The sequence below is a fragment of the Mirounga angustirostris genome, unplaced genomic scaffold (genome assembly GCF_029215605.1).
Source record: "Mirounga angustirostris isolate CCGP_5_RB_7025 unplaced genomic scaffold, mMirAng1.0.hap1 SCAF_6, whole genome shotgun sequence".
In the NCBI taxonomy this organism is placed as follows: domain Eukaryota; kingdom Metazoa; phylum Chordata; class Mammalia; order Carnivora; family Phocidae; genus Mirounga; species Mirounga angustirostris.
Window position 1 is genome coordinate 36,034,302 of NW_026991714.1, and position 20,382 is coordinate 36,054,683.

Below are 20,382 nucleotides of genomic sequence, written 5' to 3' on the forward strand. Positions count from 1 at the left end.
TCTGCTGAGGCAAGTGTGAATGGGGCCAACATCTGGCCCGGGGCTATGGTGCCCCGTTGGGCACAGGGCACAGAGGTCAAAGTGGCCAGGAAGCCCGAGGAGAGAAGGTAGTTGGTAGAGCTCCCTGAGCCCTCGCTGCAGAAGTGGGTCATTCTCAGTGGGGACAGGCAGAGGCTTGTGTGGGCCATAGCCTGCGTCTCCGACCTTGCATCTTGCCTAGTGTCCACATCCTATGTTCTTCTCATCCTGGAAAGGCACAATTCGGGACAAGAGGCCACTGTAACCTGGGGCCCTGATGGGGTTTTTTTTGTTTTGTTTTTTTATTAACAGCTTTGTTGTGATATAGTTCACATACCATACAATTTACCCACTTGAAGGTACAATTCACTGGCTTTTAGTATATTCACAGATATGTGCAACTATCACCACTGCCAATTTTATAATATTTTCATCACCTCAAAAAGAAACTCTACCCTTTAGCCACCACCTCCACCATTATCCCACCCCCTACCTCTCCAGTGCTAGGGACCAACTAATTACCTTTTTTAAAAAATTTTATTATGTTATGTTAATCACCATACATTACATCATTAGTTTTAGATGAAGTGTTCCATGATTCATTGTTTGTGCATAACACCCAGGGCTCCATGCAGAACGTGCCCTCCCCAATACCCACCACCAGGCTAACCCATCCTCCCACCCCCCTCCCCTCTAGAACCCTCAGTTTGTTTTTCAGAGTCCATTGTCTCTCATGGTTCATCTCCCCCTCCGATTTCTCCCCCTTCATTTTTCCCTTCCTACTATCTTTTTTTTTTTTAATTTTTTAACATATAATGTATTATTTGTTTCAGAGATACAGGTCTGTGATTCATCAGTCACACAGTTCACAGTGCTCACCATAGCACATACCCTCCCCAATGTCTATCACCCAGCCACCCCATCCCTCCCACCCCCCACAACTCCAGCAACCCTCAGTTTGTTTCCTGACATCAAGAATTCCTCATATCAATGAGATCATATGATACATGTCTTTCTCTGATTGACTTATTTCACTCAGCATAACACCCTCTAGTTCCATCCATGTTGTTGCAAATGGCAGGATTTCATTCCTTTTGAAGGCTGCATAATATTCCATTGTATATATATATACATATATATATATATATATATACACCACCTCTTCTTTATCCATTCATCTGTCGATGGACATCTTGGCTCTTTCCATAGTTTGGCTTTTGTGGACATTGCTGCTATAAACATCGGGGTGCACGTACCCTTTCGGATCCCTACTTTTGTATCTTTGGGGTAAATACCCAGTAGTGCAATTGCTGGGTCATAGGGTAGCTCTATTTTCAACTTTTTGAGGAACCTCCATACTGTTTTCCAGAGTGGCTGCACCAGCTTGCATTCCCACCAACAGTGTAGGAGGGTTCCCCTTTCTACACATCCCTGCCAACATCTGTCATTTCCTGACTTGTTAATTTTAGCCATTCTGACTGGTATGAGGTGGTATGTATCTCATTGAGGTTTTGATTTGGATTTCCCTGATGCCGAGTGATGTTGAGCACTTTTTCATGTGTCTGTTGGCCATTTGGATGTCTTCTTTGGAAAAATGTCTGTTCATGTCTTCTGCCCATTTCTTGATTGGTTTCTTTGTTGTTCGGGTGTTGAGTTTGATAAGTTCTTTATAGATTTTGGATACTAGCCTTTTATCTGATATGTCATTTGCAAATATCTTCTCCCATTCTGTCAGTTGTCTCTTGGTTTTGTTGACTGTTTCTTTGGCTGTGCAAAAGCTTTTTATCTTGGTGAAGTCCCAATAGTTCATTTTTGCCCTTGTTCCCTTGCCTTTGGTGATGTTTCTAGGAAGAAGTTGCTGCGGCTGAGGTCGAAGAGGTTGCTGCCTGTGTTCTTCTTTAGGATTTTGATGGATTCCTGTCTCACACTGAGGTCTTTCAACCATTTGGAGTCTATTTTTGTGTGTGGTGTAAGGAAATGGTCCAGTTTCATTCTTCTGCATGTGGCTATCCAATTTTCCCAACACATTTGTTGAAGAGATTGTCTTTTTTCTTTTTCCATTGGACATTCTTTCCTGCTTTGTCAAAGATTAGTTGACCATAGACTTGAAGGTCCATTTCTGGGCTCTCTCTCCTGTTCCATTGATCTATGTGCCTGTTTTTGTGCCAGTACCATACTGTCTTGATGATGACAGCTTTGTAATAGAGCTTGAAGTCCAGAATTGTGATGCCACCAGCTTTGCCTTTCTTTTTCAACATTCCTCTGGCTATTTGCGGTCTTTTGTGGTTCCATACAAATTTTAGGATGATTTGTTCCATTTCTTTGAAAAAAGTGGATGGTATTTTGATAGGGATTGCATTATATATGTAGATTACTCTAGGTAGCATTGACATCTTCACAATATTTGTTCTTCCCATCCATGAGCATGGAACGTTTTTCCATTTCTTTGTGTCTTCTTCAGTTTCTTTCATGAGTATTTTATAGTTTTCTGAGTACAGATTCTTTGACTTTTTGGTTAGATTTATTCCTAGGTATCTTATGGTTTTGGGTGCAATTGTAAATGGGATCGATTCCTTAATTTCTCTTTCTTCTGTCTTGTTGTTGGTGTATAGGAATGCCACTGATTTCTCTGCATTGATTTTTATCTTCTGCCACTTTACTGAATTCCTGTATGAGTTCTAGCAGTTTGGGGGTGGAGTCTTTTGGGTTTTCCACATAAAGTATCATATCATCTGCAAAGAGTGAGATTTTGACTTCTTCTTTGCCAATTCGGATGCCTTTGATTTCTTTTTGTTGTCTGATTGCTGTGGCTAAGACTTCCAATACTATGTTGAATAGCAGTGGTGATAGTGGACATCCCTGCTGCGTTCCTGACCTTAGGGGGAAAGCTCTCAGTTTTTCCCCATTGAGAATGATATTCGCTGTAGGTTTTTCATAGATGGCTTTTATGATATTGAGGTATGTACCCTCTATCCTTATATTCTGAAGAGTTTTAATCAAGAAAGGATGCTGTACTTTGTCAAATGCTTTTTCTGTATCTATTGAGAGGATCATATGATTCTTGTTCTTTCTTTTATTGATGTATTGTTTCACATTGATTGATTTGGAGATGTTGAACCAACCTTGCAGCCCAGGGATAAATCCCACTTGGTTGTGGTGAATAAGCCTTTTAATGTACTGTTGGATCCTATTGGCTAGTATTTTGGTGAGAATTTTTGCATCCATGTTCCTCAAGGATATTGGTCCTTAATTCTCCTTTTTGATGGGACCTTTGTCTGATTTTGGGATCAAGGTAATCCTGGCCTCATAAAATGAGTTTGGAAGTTTTCCTTCCATTTCTGTTTTTTGGAACAGTTTCAGAAGAATAGGTATTAATTCTTCTTTAAATGTTTGGTAGAATTCCCCCGGGGAAGCCATCTGGCCCTGGGTTCTTGTTGGGAGATTTTTGATGACTGCTTCAATTTCCTTAGTGGTTATGGGTCTGTTCAGGTTTTCTATTTCTTCCTGGTTCAGTTTTGGTAGTTTATACAGCTCCAGGAATGCATCCATTTGTTCCAAATTATCTGATTTGCTGGCATGTAGTTGCTCATAATATGTTCTTGTAATTGTTTGTATTTCTTTGGTGTTGGTTGTGATCTCTCCTCTTTCATTCATGATTTTGTTGATTTGGGTCCTTTCTCTTTTCTTTTTGATAAGTCTGGCCAGGGGTTATCAATCGTATTAGTTCTTTCAAAGAACCAGCTCCTAGTTTTGTTGATCTGTTCTACTACTCTTTTGGTTTCTATTTCATTGATTTCTGCTTTGATTTTTATTATTTCTCTTCTCCTGCTGAGTTTAGGCTTTATTTGCTGTTCTTTCTCCAGCTCCTTTAGGTGTAGGGTTAGGTTGTGTATTTGAAACCTTTCTTGTTTCTTGAGAAGGACTTGTATTGCTATATACTTTCCTCTTAGGACCACCTTTGCTGCATCCCAAAGATTTTGAACAGTCGTGTTTTCATTTTCATTTGTTTCCATGAATTTTTTAAATTCTTCTTCAATTTCCTGGTTGACCCATTTATTCGTTAGTAGGATGCTCTTTAGCCTCCATGTATTTGAGTTCTTTCCGACTTTATTCTTGTGATTGAGTTCTAGTTTCAAAGCATTGTGGTCTGAAAATATGCAGGGAATGATCCCCATCTTTTGGTACTGGTTGAGACCTGATTTGTGACCTAGGATGTGATCGATTCTGGAGAATGTTCCATGGACACTAGAGAAGAATGTGTATTCTGTTGCTTTGGGGTGGAATGTTCTGAATAGATCTGTGAAGTCCATTTGGTCCAGTGTGTCATTTAAAGTCTTTATTTCCTTGTTGATCTTTTGCTTAGACGATCTGTCCATTTCAGTGAGGGGGGTGTTAAAGTCCCCCACTATTATTGTATTGTTGTCATTGTGTTTCTTTGATTTTGTTTAATTGCCTTATATAATTGGCTGCTCCCATGTTAGGGGCATAGATATTTACAATTGTTAGATCTTCTTGTTGGATAGACCCTTTAAGTAGGATATAGTGTCCTTCCTCATCTCTTATTAAAGTCTTTGGTTTAAAATCTAATTTGTCTGGTATAAGGATTGCCACCCCAGCTTTCTTTTGATGTCCATTAGCATGGTAAATGGTTTTCCACCCCCTCACTTTCAATCTGGAGGTGTCTTTGGGTCTAAAATGAGTCTCTTGCAGACAGCAATCTGATAGCCTGTGTCTTTTGATTGGGGCATTTAGCCCATTTACATTCAGGGTAACTATTGAAAGATATGAATTTAGTGCCATTATATTGCCTGTAAGGTCGATTGTTACTGTATATCATCCCTGTTCCTTTCTAGTCTAGGTTACTTTTAGGCTTTCTCTTTGCTTAGAGGACCCCTTTCAATATTTCTTGTAGGGCTGGTTTCGTGTTTGCAAATTCTTTTAGTTTTTGTTTGTCCTGGAAGCTTTTTATCTCTCCTTCTATTTTCAATGACAGCTGAGCTGGATATAGTATTCTTGGCTGCATATTTTTCTCATTAATGCTCTGAATATATCCTGCCAGTCCTTTCTGGCCTGCCAGGTCTCTGTGGATAGGTCTGTTGCCAATCTAATGTTTCTACCATTGTAGGTTAAGACCTCTTCTCCTGAGCTGTTTTCAGAATTTTCTCTTTGTCCCTGAGACTTGTAAGTTTTACTAGTAGATGTCCGGGTGTTGACCTATTTTTATTGATTTTGAGGGGGGTTCTCTGTGCCTCCTGGATTTTGATGCCTTTTTCCTTCCCCAAATTAGGGAAGTTCTCTGCTATAATTTGCTCCAATATACCTTCTGCCCCTCTCTTTCTTCTTCTTCTGGGATCCCAATTGTTCTAATATTGTTTCGTCTTATGGTATCGCTTATCTCTTGAATTCTGCCTTCGTGATCCAGTAGTTGTTTATCTCTCTTTTTCTCAGCTTCTTTATTTTCCATCATTTGGTCTTCTATATTACTGATTCTCTCTTCTGCCTCATTTATCCTAGCAGTTAGAGCCTCCATTTTTGATTGCACTTCATTAATAGGCTTTTGATTTTGACTTGTTTAGATTTAGTTCTTTTATTTCTCCAGAAAGTGTTTCTCTAGTATCTTCCATGCTTTTTTCAAGCCCAGCTAGTATCTTTATAATCGTCATTCTGAACTCTAGTTCTGACATCTTACTAATGTCTGTATTGATTAGGTCCCTGGCAGTTGGTACTGCCTCTTGTTCTTTTTTTTTTTTTAAGGTGAGTTTTTCCGTCTTGTCATTTTGTCCAGAGGAGAATAGATGAATGGGAGAACAAAATGCTAACAGGGTAACAATGACTCCAGAAAAATATGCACTGGTAAGAACTCGGAAGCCCAGATGCTCTCCTCAGAAAATTCAAGATTCAGATTCTGATGATGCCACAGACTGCACCCACGCTCCACTAATCACCTTTCTATTTCTGTCTCTGTTACCTTATTCTGGACTTTCATATGAATGGAATATAGTATGTGATCTTTCATGACTGGCTTATTTCACTTAGCATGGTACTTCAAGATTCATCCATGTTGTAGCATTCATCCATGTCAATATTTCATTCCATTTCATGGCAGCATAATATTCCATTGTATGGATGGATTACATTTTGTTTATCTTTTGATGGATATTTGGGTTATTTCCATCTTTTGGCTGCTGTTGATAATATCACTACAAATATTTGGGTATAAGTTTCTGTGTGGGCATCTGTTCTCATTTCTCTTGGGTATATACCAAAAGTAGAATTGCCGGGTGATATGGTAACTTTAAGTTTATTAATTTCAGGAAATGCCAAGCAGTTTTCCAAAGTGGCTGCACCATTTTGCTTTCTTGCCAGCTGTGTATGACAGTTCCAATTTCTCCACATCTTCATCAACCCTTGTTGATCTGACTTTTTGAATTAGCCATACTAGTGGGTGTGAGCTCATGAGGATTTGGAAGGATTTGGAGAGGATTTTCCCTTTCTAGTAGTTTCTAAATCCATTATATATACTTATATATATAAATGTATGTAAGTATATGAACTTAAATGCGTAAATATATAAAACACTTTTAAGTGTAGTGTCTGTAAAAGTATGCCTGCGAAGATGTCCTATTGCCTATCACAGTAATAAAGGATATTTCAATATTTCCTCATCCAAAATTCTTACTGCTCAAAACCAACGCGGGAAACTTTAGTAATGTGTGAGGTAAGGGAACGAAAGGGGATGGGTGGAAAAGTGGGAACAGGTGGTGTATTTTTCAGGAGCAGGAGATTGCTCCATTGCTTATCTCTGTGTCTGATGGCTCCCTCTGTCTTTCAGGAGGACTGGCGTTGGCCCACGTGCTCTTTTTCTATCTGAAGTACTTGGTGCTCTTCGGTGTCCCAGCTCTACTCATGCGCCTGGATGGACTCACGCCGCCGCCCCTCCCTCGCTGTGTGAGCACCATGTTCAGTTTCACTGGCATGTGGAGGTCAGTAGTTTGGTTTATTAAAGCCTTCTGGGGATGTCCAGTGGGAGGAGCCATGGCTTGGCGAGTGTCAAAGGGTTTGGGCCACCGTCCTTTCTCTGTCCCTCACTCAAGCCACGTTTGGCACTTGGGTTTCTTCATCTGTCTAATAGGATGACAATCTGTGCTTTCTGAACTCCTCAAAATTACTGCCAGGCTGTGAAGATATGTGAGATAAGAAAATTTCTCTCCAGGTCTTTGTACTATGCACATAGGGTGATGTGTAAATGGTTTCTTACTAACTTGGGATATGCTGCAATGTATTATTTTATTGCTCTCTTTTTTTCTTGAAAATGATCTCTGTATATGTGGGACTGTCAATTAAAAACAATAGAATTAGGATAATAGCATAAGTCCCTGTTGGCATTTACTAGCTCCCAGATCTGGGACAATTTAATAAATTTCTCTAAGTTTCAGTTTTCTTCTCTCTTAAATGGCAATAATAATAGTGAGGGTGATAATACCCATATTCAGGAGTTGTTTTGAATATTAAATAAGCTGATGCATTTAAGGCATTTGGCATGTTGTAGATGTTTACAAATGTTAGCTTTTTTTTTTTTCTTTAAAGATTTTATTTATTTGAGAGAGAGAGTGAGAGAGAGAAAGAGCACAAGAGGGGGGAGCGGGAGAGGGAGAAGCAGACTCCCTGCTGAGCAGGGAGCCCGATGCGGGACTCGATCCCGGGACTCCAGGATCATGACCTGAGCCGAAGGCAGTCGCTTAACCTACTGAGCCACCCAGGCGCCCCACAAATGTTAGCTTTTTATCCTTTTATTATTCCTATATCTGGTGCACATGGATAGACAGATGTGTTTTCTGAGTTTTCTTACTCTTCTTGATTTTGCCCCATAAATATATGGCTGGCCTGGAGCTTTTGTTCCAAAAGATCCCTCAGCCCCCTTGCTGTTTCTGCTTGTTGTTCTCCAGATGGGCTTGCTTGCTGCTGTGTGTTTCTTATCCCTTCCAGTATGTAACAAGTGACAGGGCTTGCTTTTGCAATTGCACACCTAATGGAGGAAGCTCAGCCTAGGTACCTGCACAGTGATGGGGGTCAGCATGTCTTAGACACCTCCATTTCCTCCACCCCAGCGTCAGCCCTGCTCAGAGTTGCTGTTCTGGCTCATTCACATGGCGCCTTTGGCCTTATATTTCATCTCTGTAGGCAGAAGAGCCAGGACCAGGTAGAGGAAGAGCTCAGTGAATATTACCATATCTAATGTTGCTATAAAAAAGGGCTGGATAGCCTGCAACATTCTAGTTTTCCATAGCAACTGATTATAGATGCTGAATTAAAAGCCTCTGTAAATACATTTTATTATTGGTTCAGTTTGCTTCTTGGGATTAGAAATTTCATATGGTTATTGCAAGTAATGTTAGATAACTGCTTTGATTTGTCCTTAATTACTTCATCAAATATCATAGGTTGCCTAGTTTTAATGGCAGGCTTGGAGAATGCTAGCAAAGGGGTTCTTTCTAGCCAGGGAGACACAGGGTGGTTCTTGGTTAAAAGATGAACCTGGTTGGGAGGCTCTGTTAACTTTCGTCCTACTCATAAAATTAATTTACTGAGTAAATGGGTTGGGACCCAGCATGATTTGGGGTCATGTCACTGGTGACTGGTGTGCACCTAGCATGGTTCCTCTGCCTCCTTGTGAATGCTTGCCCTAATGCAGTTCTTACAAAGCATATTCTCCTAAAAGGCTTCTTGTGTCAGTTGGTGTGATGAAAACCCATGACTCTTGGGCAGGCATGCTGGTCCCAGGCTCTTTGTCCATAGATCTCAGCCCATTGATTGTCACAGGAGGCAGTTTAGACTGTTGGCTGTATTTCACATTCAGAGTAGTTGTCGTCTTCTCCTTTACTAATTAATTATTTTTTGGTCCAGTACCCTCTGTTGTCTATACACAGCAAAGGCAGAGAGAGCATATCTGCCAAGTCCTTTGTCATTTCGATTAGAACTAGACTCAAATGGTGTAGACTCCAGTTAAAGTTTTAAGACAGATGTGGGTGAGAGGGTCATAAAAGTTGCTGTGAGCTAGAAGCTCTAGGGTGAGCCCTGGGAGTGAGGCGGCCCTAGGGGAAGTGTTTACGAGAGCGTGTGACAGAATGACAAACATGGTCTTTCCTGGGGGTGACCTAGACTTTTATCCTGGCCTTTTTTTTTTTTCCAGCTTACATGGGTGTAGATTTTCCCCTTCACAGTTTTTAGTTCGCTGAAGGGTTTTCCAGTTTGCCAGTTATACTTAGAAACACCTTGGTCTTTGTTGTTTGTACACAATGAGCATTCCACATTAAGTAGTTGAATTTAGGAAGGGAGGTCAACTCTGTGCTACAGTGTACAACTTAAGGCTCCAAAGAAGTAGTTTTGAATTGAAAAAATAAAAATTACAGCTTCTCTTTTACACTGTTTGCAGATATTCCTCCATCCTTCAGAGGAAGTTTACCATGTTCCCATTCAGGATCTGGTAGCCTGATCCTACAGCGGCCCTGGTCCCCACTCTCTAACTTTTCTCTGTGAAATGCACGTTGAGGGAAAATAAAGTTTTGAATTTGTAGTTTCTGTTTACATCTAGCTTTACATTAATAATTCTAGGTCATCTGTCGAGGTCTTGCTGCAGCCAGGGAATTGTCTCCTCTTCCTGGATATAGGTCCGGGAAGAACTGAGTCATGAACAGATGTGAAAGGGGACCGTGCCCGCCCATTATTCTGAGCAGTGGCAGCCAGTCATCCAGTGACACAAAGGGAACGGCGGATGGGAAGTGGAGGGAAGAAATTTAAAAATAGTCTTCGCAGATTATCTAGTGGTTACCTGACCTAGAAAGTCAACACTGAATGAGGTTTGTTTGTTTATTTATTTTAGATTTTATTTATTTGAGAGAGAGTGGCAAGAGGGAGCACAAGCCAGTGGAGGGGCAGAGGGAGAAGGAGAAGCAGGTTCCCCGCTGAGCAGGGAGCCCGACGTGGGGCTCAATCCCAGGACCCGGGGATCATGACCTGAGTCGAAGGCAGACGCTTAATCGACTGAGCCACCCAGGTGCCCCCTGAGTGAGGTTTCGAACTGATGATGAGAGGTGAATTTTTAGCCTCCCATTTTGTTTTTTTAAAAATATTTATTTATTTATTTATTTGAGAGCAAGAGAGCACAAGCAGGGGGAGGGGCAGAGGGAGAGGGAGAAGCAGGCTCCCCACTGAGCAGGGAGCCCGATGTGGGGCTCAATCCCAGGACCCGGGGATCATGACCTGAGCCGAAGGCAGATGCTTAACTGACTGAGCCACCCAGGCGCCCCTAGCCTCCCATTTTAAAGGCAGCTTACACACCTGAACACCATGCTGACTGACTGTAGCATATTTCATCAGTCCACTTAACAGTGAGAGAAGACTTGAAGCCAGCAGCCTACTATATCAGAGGAATCTGAGCTCTACATCATAGAACAGATGAAATTGGCCATCAGCAGAGAGATAATGTTTCTTGACCTGCTAGTTCAAATTGGTCATGAACAATTGCTATTCACCCAGATGGCCCGGACCTGAAAGTTAGGACCTGATGGGTTTGTTTATTTATTTATTTTTTCCCTTCTAGCTCTTTTCTTTCATTTAATTCCTGCTCAGATATTTGCGTGATAACAAAACCCTAAGGAGTATGTGTATTCCCACTTGTGTGATTTTTCTGTGGCCTTATAGACCTGAGAAATTGAGAATTTTCTGCTTAATTTTCAGGTTTCATGTTTTAATTTAGGTAGGCTGAGATCTGTAATGAGCATCTTTTGCCGGGAGTCATTAAAGATGACATTGCCTGTCCGAGGTTTCAAATTAGAAGTCTGATCATGTTCCCTCTGATTTGATCTTTAGCTATGGAAGCAAAGTGTGCAAAGTGATAGAATTTTCCGTGGCGGCTGGTGAGTTATGGGTCAATTTCAGTTATCAGGAATCTTGCACAGCTTGCCCTCTGCCTTTCTTGAATTATGATGCTCTCAGGTCTTCATAGGCGAACTCATGCATCACAGCTTAACCCAGAGCAATTTGGGCACTGCTAGACCTTAACGTGTGGGGACATTTTGGGGTTGGGGCTGGGGAGGAGCCTGATCCTCTTCTTTCAGTGGGGAGTTGATTGCATGAACTTTTAGGTCAATAGAAGAATTTAGGGTCCTAGATGGAGAGTTGGTCCAGGCCTGTGGTAGATGATGAAAACTAGCTCTACAAACTGCTGGCTTTATATTCGTCCTGCCTCTGAATCATGTGTGACCTCAGGCTGCAGGACAGGATGGTGAGCCTGGAGTCGGTCAAGTACACACCACGTCTACCGGCACTGCTGGGGGGGCAGTGGGGGCAGCGTGAACGTAACGGGGAAAAGATTAGAACGGATGCCATTAATAAACGTTCCCTGTTTTTGCAGGCCTCCTGCTAACCGACAGCTTGCCCCTTACTAGCTGTGTGATTTGGCCAAATAATTAAAATGCTCTGGGCTAACCTTTTCATTTCTAAAATAGACATAATAATAGCACTTGCTGCCTGGGGCGATGTGAGGGTTGATGAGCCTAGTGTTTAGTAGGTCCTTGGGAAGGGGTAGCTTCTAAGTTTTTGTTTGAAAATCTAGCAAAGCCAGAGGTGACTGTGAAATCAGCCTGTGGGAGGGTGGTGTTGGGGAAGCAGTGGGCAGTGATGAGACTGGCCGAGGAAAGGCACTAGTCCAGCTCTGAGCCTGAGATGCGACATCTGAGAGAGAAAGGCTGTGGTGGAGAAGTCACGGGCTCTGTGCCCTCGGAGGAGAGAGCTCGATCCAGTCGATTCTGCCTCAGTTTTCTCTACTGTTGAATGGAAGAAAGACTCTTATCATTAGATGATGTCTATATTCCCTTCCAGTTCTGTGTTAACATGAGCCCCAGCCACACTGGGTGGGGATGACCACCAGTCCCTGGTGGTGGAGTCCTGTCTCCTTCACTACCCATGTAATGGGGCAGAAAGTCATTTAACCTCTTAATGCTTCCCTTTTCTGAGGCATTAGAATAAAGCTCATCCTAGGACTTGCCTCCCCAGGTTGTCGCGAGGGGTCGGTGAGACCAGTGCTAATGCGGGAGCACAGGGCAGGCGCACTGTAGACACCACGATGTGAGCCATAATGGTAATTACAGGTGGGCAAGTGAACTTCATACCGTGTGTTTTTTTAATTTCCCAGAAAAGATAGGCCTGATAGCATGGGTGGTGGAGGGAAGTGGAAGGTGGTCTTAGAGATGGGTGGTAATATATGGAGGGCACGGATTTCAGAAGTAAAGCATGGGGTCCCTGTAATCTGCACTGATCTGACCTCTCCCTCACCTTTAGAGGGTTCTTTTAGCATACAGTATCCGGCTACTAGACATTTGTATCACCTCACATCTTGTCCTTCTGTCTTATCCCATCTCAACAGACTCAGAGAACATATTTCCTTTCCCCAACAGTTATATTTCAAAATCCCTTTACCTTTTCCTCTAAACACAGACTTCCATAAATCAGAGTGGAGTACCAAGTTGAAGCAGATTTTATGAATCATCATTACGTTTGGGTTCCTGGATTTATTTTGACTTCAGAGATAGATACTCTGCTCTGCTCTCCATTTCCTCCCTCTCTGGAGGATGTTTTCAGTGCACGTATTACTGAGCAAACTTGCAGACTGGAGGCTTTTAGAGTAAGCAGCACCCTGGCCCAAGAAACACCAGGCCATCTTCTACTGGAGAGCCTTCCGGCTCTTTGAGAGCCCAGATCTGGAGCCTGACTGCGTGGCTTTGAATACTGGCTCTACTAGTTATTATCCAGTGACCTCTCTGTGCCTCAGTTTCCTTCTCTGGAAAATGGAGCTGTGACCGTGCCCACCTCTGGGAGCTGACAGCCCGAGTCACACGGCGCAGGAGGCATCCATTCAGACTCTGATATGAGAGAGGAGCTGTTTGTCTTTGGGGACAGGATTTGTCTGAGGGAGGGGCTGAAAGAAGAGATCCTAATAATCCCTTGCAGTGGAAGATGAGGAACCCAGGGGCAAGACTGGGAGTGAAGCCCTTCTAGAACATGTCCTCACAATGAGTAGTAGTAAGAGTAATAATAGTAATGGCAGTAACAAAACTGGCATCTGCAAGCAGCAAACACATTTCTAAGCGCTTTTATATATTTATTTAATCTTCACAAAACTCCTCTATGTAGATACTGTTATCCCCACTTTACAAATGGTGGAACTGAGACATAGAGAAGTTGAGTAACCCTCCCTAAATCACATAGCCAATAAGTGGTGGGGCAGGGCTTTGAACCCAAGCACGTGGCTCTCCAGTCTGTGCTTGTGATCACTACCTTTTCCCGTCTCTCTGGAGAAACGGGCCTGAAGTGAATTCCTCCTGCAGGGTCTGGAGCGTGAGGCTTGTGTGACAGGATCTGGAACTTTGGGGGTATCTGGGAATGATGATCGCCCCTGTACTGACGCCCTAGAAAGGGAGATGGTGCAGGGAAGGGTGCGGTCAGGCAGTGGGTTGGCCTCTGTGCACTAGGGGGTGAGGAGAAAGGGAGTCACCATTTAACCCTGAGTAACTGAGTGCTGTGGGGTCAGTGGGCGTGTGTTCTCCTGTGTTATAAACAGCAATCCAGAAACAGCTGCTTGAGTGGGGGTGGGGGTCCCCCTGGTGTCAACATAGAAACTTGACTCCATTTCTCTTGCCAGTGTCTCTTCCTGTGGAGCATGGGTGATGGCTGTCCTCCTCCCACTGTTTCTTTGTCTCACGTTGGGCTGGGTCTGATACTGTTTGCCAATAAAATTGGAGCATTGCCCCATGTCTGCCAGTCATTATGAAACGTCCAGGTCCCCAACACTACCTTCTTTCTTTCTTTTTTATTTTAGCACAATCTTATTTCTAATTTACACCTTCCCTTCAGCAAACTAGTATTCTTTGCTCCACCTCAGATCTGAGGATTAAATTCAAAGTGCAACCTGCTTTTACTCTTAAATGCTTATAGGTATTTTGATGTATCGGTTTTACATCTGTATGCAGTCAGATCTCTCATTCTTTGCCTGTATAGTTTCTGCCTTTGGTGATGAGCTGAGGAAGTCCATTTGAAATGTATTTATTTTTATCTAAGGAGGAATTCCTGCTTTAGGGATCCACAAGCTACTGGAACAGTTTTTCTCTAGATTCTCAAAAACGTACTTGCCATCTGACTTCATGTCATCTGACACGGTGCCTGGCACATGGTAGGCCTCAACAAACAGGTATTTCCTGAGTGAAAGATGAATGAACCCCTATGCCCCCGTACCCCTGAAGAAGAGATAGAAGAAAAATGGACTTACATGTGAAGTGTGGGTCTAACTTATTTCCACTGGTTAACCTGCCATCCTGACTGCATTTATGGTGATAGAAAATGCCATCTTTTGCCATATTATTTCCTATGTTGTACCTGAGACTTTTTCTGGGCCCACCTTGTGACAGCGTGCGTTCTGGGTTCTGTGTTTCTTTACAGTGTGAATGTTTCAATCTTTTCTGTATTGAATGACTTACCATTACCATCCAAGAGGGAATTTGTGTTTCTTTATGGGGTCTGGTGAAAACAGAAGGGGGTGAATAAAGAAAACAGTTCTTCATTAGAGGCTAAAAACCAACCAACAAACCGCCACCACCACCACCACCACAACAAAAATAGCAAAGTAAAATTGAGAGGATCTTCATTGTTTTAGGGACAGGGGAATAAGGCAGCGGCTGTCCTCTGTTCTCAGTGGGCTGGGAAGGAGTGAACCCCTGATCATGGACAGTCATTGGTGCTTGTGCAAAAGGAAACAATAAGGCTAACATTCAGAGTCCCCTGAAGAAAGTAATAGGGCTAGGTAAGTGTCACCTGGAATGGGAAAATTATGCCCAAGGGGGTTTTGAAAAACTGAACCTACAGATTTTTGTCCTTGAACCTCCTGGAACTTCCCATTCACTGCTTCTCTTCTCTGTTCTGTCTCTCTCTGTTTCATATCATGTAATGTCTCTAGACCTGGCCACGGGAGTCATTTTGGCCCAGGATTGGACTGAGCAGGACCAGCTCCATTACTCATCACATGAGGGGAAGGGAGGCCCTTGCTTCTTGAGTGAAGAAGGCTCCCAGTATCCCACATTGCCATTCTCAGTGCATGTTTACCAGGAAAGTTGGTCTAAACCGTAGTCAGTTTCCGTATTATTATTACTACTGGACTGAGGAATAGGACTCAAGTAGTGTGTAATAGAATCATCCATGAAGCTTATTAAATGGCAAACTATGAGCCCACCTCTAGACTGTGACTGAGTAGTTTGGGATAGGGCTCACTAATCTGAATTTTATCAAATGACTAACATGATTCTGCAGTCCACAGACCACACTTTGAGAAGCATTTGCTACTGTCATCATTGGCTTTCTGAAGGAGGCCAGATTCCTTGACCTAGTTCAAGGCCCTTCCTGTTCTGATCCCTGCTACTGACTTTCATTCTCTGTATTTTTTTTTTTTAAAGATTTTATTTATTTGAGAGAGAGAGGGAGAGAGAAAGCATGCACGCGCTCAAGCGGGGGGAAGGGGCAGAGGGAGAGAATCTCAAGCAGACTCCACACCGAGCATGGAGCCTAACGTGGGGCCTGATCCCACAATCCAGAGATCACTACCCAAGCTGAAATCAAGAGTCAGACACCCAACTGACCAAGCCACCTGGGCACCCCTCATTCTCTGTATTTTGAGCACTTGCCATGTGACAGTCTAACAAGAAAGCACGATACTAATTTAAAAATTAATTACAGATTAAGGTAGAATTGCAGTGTGACCGATGCTATGAAGGAGAAATAGATAGTGCTATTAGGCCCTGTATGGGGGGATTGGTTTTAGTCATAAATAGCTCATTTGCTGAGGTGTGGATTGACCTGAGATCTGAAGGTTGAGTAGGAGGGGAAAGAGTATTCCAGGCAGCAGGGACAGCATGTACAAAGGCCCTGTGGTAGGAGTGAACATGGCAAGTCCTTGGCCTGAAGAAGGCCATTGTGGCTGGAGTGCAGAGTATGTGGCTGGATGAGGCTGGATACAGGTGGGATCTTCTGACAAATTACGACCTTGGAGGCTCTGGGAGGAGTCTAGTCTTTGAATAAGGACTGAAATTTGAGGACCCCAGTGCTTACAGCCTGGGTGGAAGAGTTTGAGCCTGTAAAGGAGATAAAAAAAAGGATTGGCCAGAGAAGGCCAACTTTTCTAGGAAAAGGAAAAGCTATGGAGTATATTTTATTTTATTTTAATTTTTTTGAAGATTTATTTATTCTCATAGGATGGGGGGAGGTGCAGAGGGAGAGATGCAACTGTCATCATTGGCTTTCTGAAGGAGGCCAGACTCCTTGACCTAGCTCTCAAGGCCCTTCCTGATCCGGTCCCTGCTACTTTCTTTCATTCTCTGTATTTTTTTTTTAAAAGATATTTATTTATTTATTTATTTGTTTAGTTAGTTAGTTAGTTATGAGAGAGAGGAGAGAGGGGCAAAGGGAGAGAACTTGAGCAGATTCCCTGCTGAGTCTGGAGCCTGATGCAGGGCTTGGTTCCACGACCCTGAGATCATGACCTGAACTGAAATCAAGAGTTGGATGCTTAACCAACTGAGCCACTCAGGTGCCCCTGGGAGTATATTTTAAAAAGAAGAGCAAAGAGAGTATTTCAAGAAAGGAAGAAATAGTCACCAGAGGTCAAGGGAGGTGAAGACTGGAAAATGCTTTTGGGTTTGGTCTATTGGAAGTCATTACTAACATTATCAAGAGCGCTTGTTTCAGTGGAGTAAGGGGCTGGGGGATAGATACGAGGGGTTTCAGTGTGAGAGGTAAGAAAACCCTTGTCTCTTACATTCCCTTCCTCCACGTCATGTTGGAGCTGTAGCGGACTGTTTGCTGTCCTCCAAGGATGTCAGCTGCTTCTTCACTTCTGCTCCTCTTCCACCCATGCTCTGTTCATTCCTACTCCCACATCTCCTACGCTCACCTCACACTGCATCTTTCTTGGGGTGCCTGTCCAGGCTCTGTAAGGTTGAGTTAGGTATCCTTCTGCAGCGCCTCTGCGGTGCTCTCTACTTTTCACTCTTACCATGGCGAGTACCAATTGGCTTTGTAATCACCTGTCAACTTGCCTGTCTCTTTTACTGGGCTGTGAGCTCCTTGAAGGCAGGGCCTGCACTGTTCCTGTTATATTGTTCATGCCTTTCACAATACTGAGCAGTTGGTAGGCATTCAGTATATGTGGAGTGAACAATGAGAGAATGAATGAGCATATAATTCAGTGATGGTTATAATGATGCCTGTGGCAGGACCATTGGCACGTATACCTCTCTCCTATTCAGCATACATTGTTACTGATTATATGACAAAATGTCGCTGTTAAATAGTTGGTAACACCCAGTCCTGCTACACATGCTCTCAGCCATACAGGATTCTTCTCTGCCGAGGTAAAACATGTCATTGTGCCCGTCTTATCCCATGTGTGAAGAACAGAGGAATATAAAAAAATGTGAGTTTCGCTTGCCCTTAGGAGACATGTACTTATACACCGAATACATGGTAGAAGATGATGAAGCTCAAATGACTAATTTAGATAGTAAGTGCGCGCTGAGTTCAGAGGCAGGGAGACTACCTCCAGCTGGGCTCATCAAGCAAGATGTTCTGAAGGAGTTGGCATCAAGAGTTAGGCTCATTTCTTCATTATAGTGTCTCCTATGAACCAGACACTGTTAGGTTTGGGCAACATAAAAGTGTATGTAATAAAGTCCCTAAACTGTCGGAGAAATGGGCAAAGAGTGGAGTAAGAGGACTATGCAAGTGGCCGCATATTCTAAGTATCCTGCTAGGCATTTTCCTATACATCATGTCATGGATGCCAAGTATGCAATATCCCTCTAATGCATAAAATAAATGTAACTTCTCTATTTTTTGAAGATTTTATTTATTTATTTGAGAGGGGTTGGAGAGCACAAGCAAGGAGGAGGGGCAGAGGGAGAAGCAGGCTCCCCACTGAGCAGAGAGCCTGATGCAGGACTCAATCCCAGGACACTGAGATCATGACCTGAGCTGAAGGCAGCCTGCTTAACCAACTGAGCTGCCCAGGTGCCCCTGTAACTTCTCTATTTTAAACAGCTGATCTACTCTTCCTCATTGGGATAGCTGGGAATGGGCTCAGAAAGGGGCATTTCAATTTTAAAAGCCAATCAATATTTATTTATTGAGTGCCTAACTATGCACCAGGCACTGTTTTAGGTCTTACTTAAAGTAGTGAGAAAACAGAAAAACATCCTGCCCTCATAGAACTTCCATAATAATAATAGTCTGCTTGAATAACTTCTATATAATAATAAATAATAATAATACAATAAGCAAGACAAGAATGTTAGAAACTCATAGCCATTACAGAGAAAAATAAATCTGGTGAAGGGGATAGGGAATGGCAGGAGTTTTAGTTGTCAATGGGGTGGACAAGGGAGGTTCACTGAAAAGGTGCCATTGGAGCAGAGACCTGAATGAGGTGAGGGAGGGGCCATGTTGGTGGCTGAGTGAAGAGTTTCCCAGCACAAAGTACTCTGAGCGCAAAGCACCCAGGCAGGAGAGTGAGCCTGGGGTGTTTAAGCTGCCAGTATGGTGAGACAGAATGAGCAAGAGTAAGGTATGGCAGCAAATGGGTGTCAAAGGAACAGGGAACCATTTTAAGCCCTTTGCCTTTTATTTTTTTATTTTTTTAAAGATTTTATTTATTTATTTGAGATAGAGAGAATGAGAGAGAGCACAGGAGAGGGGTTAGGGTCAGAGGGAGAAGCAGACTCCCTGCTGAGCAGGGAGCCTGATGCGGGACTCGATCCAGGGACTCCAGGATCATGACCTGAGCCGAAGGCAGTCGCTTAACCAACTGAGCCACCCAGGTGCCCAGGCCTTTGCCTTTTATTTTTTGCTTTATGCTTTTTAAGCTCTTTTTATAGGCACACTCATTTAGGAGTGTTATGTCTTCTTGATGAAAAGTAACCACTTTATCATTTTATGATGATGGTCTTTATTGTTTTTGATATTCCTTGTCTGAAATTTACTTTGTCTGATATTAATATAGGGACTCTAGCTTTCTTTTGATATGTTTTCATGGCATATCTTGTTTCATCTTTTTATTTTTAACATTATAATTAAAATGAGGTTTTTGTAGACAGCATAGAGCTAAGTTATGCTTTTTGATCTAAATTGGCAATCTCTGCCATTGGGGCATTTAGACCATTTAGAGTTAATGTAATTTTTGGTAATGTAATCTTTGGTTGCATTTAAAGCTACCATCTTGATAGTTTTTTTTTTTTAATCCCATTTTTTTTTTTTTAAGGCCTTCATACTTATCCATCCATCCATCCATCCATCTATTGTGGTAACATATAATATAAAGTTTACTATTTTAACCATTTTTAAGTGTACAGTTCAGTGACATTGAGGGTATTTACATTATTCTACAGTCATTACCACCATCCATTTCTAGAGCTTTTTCATCTTTCCAAACAGAAACTCCATATCCATTAAATATTAACTCCTCATTCCCTCTTCTCTCCAGCCTATTTGTGCTACTATTAATTTCTTTGTGTAGATCTAAATATTCCATTTGGCATTATGCTCCCTTCTGCCTGAAGAACTTCCATAGCCTTCTCGTCTGCTGGCTAAACTTTTATTTTTTTTCTGAAAATGTCTTTATTTTGCCTTTAATTTTAAAAGACATCTTTACTGGATACAGAATTCTATATTGACAGTTTCTGTTTTTCAGTATCTTAAAGATGTCTTTCCATTATCTTCTGGCTTGCATAGTTTCTGACAGGAAGCCTATGTAATTCCTCTGTATATTCTTTCTTTTTTTCCTGTAGCTGCTTTCAAGATTTTCTCTTTATCTTTGGCTTTAGCAGTTTGACTGTGACATGCCTAGGTGTATTTTTCTTGTATTTATTTTGTTTAGAGTTCTCTGAGGCTCTTAGATCTGTGGTTTATTATCTCATTAATTTTGGAAAGTTCATGGACACTATCTCTTCAAATATTTCTTTTTTACCATCTCTTTTTCTTCTGGGACTCGAATGACACATATGTTAGACTGATGTTATCCCACAGCTCTTTGATGCTTGGTTCTGATTTTTGCGCCCCTCTCCCCTTTTTCCCTCTTTGTGTTTCAATTTGGATACCTTATGTTGGCTTATCTTTAAGTTCATTGTTCCTTTTTTTCTGTCATGTCCAATCTTCTTCAGATCTCAACCTAAAGTTGTAAAGGAAGTTGAGGATTGACATTGGAGTTGGCCTCCCATGGAGGTCGTGGTGACCTTGACAACAGCAGTCTCAGTGAAGAGGTGGGGGTAAAAG

General features: G+C 42.3%; 1 protein-coding gene across 8 annotated transcripts in view; it reads left to right on the forward strand.

Moving 5' to 3' along the window:
- HHAT (hedgehog acyltransferase) overlaps nt 1-20,382 on the forward strand; it is a 348,803-nt gene that overhangs the window by 141,968 nt on the left and 186,453 nt on the right. For all 8 annotated transcript variants that reach the window (XM_064594128.1, XM_064594132.1, XM_064594129.1 and 5 more), the window contains one exon: nt 6,851-7,001. In XM_064594128.1, coding sequence (XP_064450198.1) covers nt 6,851-7,001 — 151 coding nt within the window. The remainder of the gene's footprint in view (nt 1-6,850; nt 7,002-20,382) is intronic.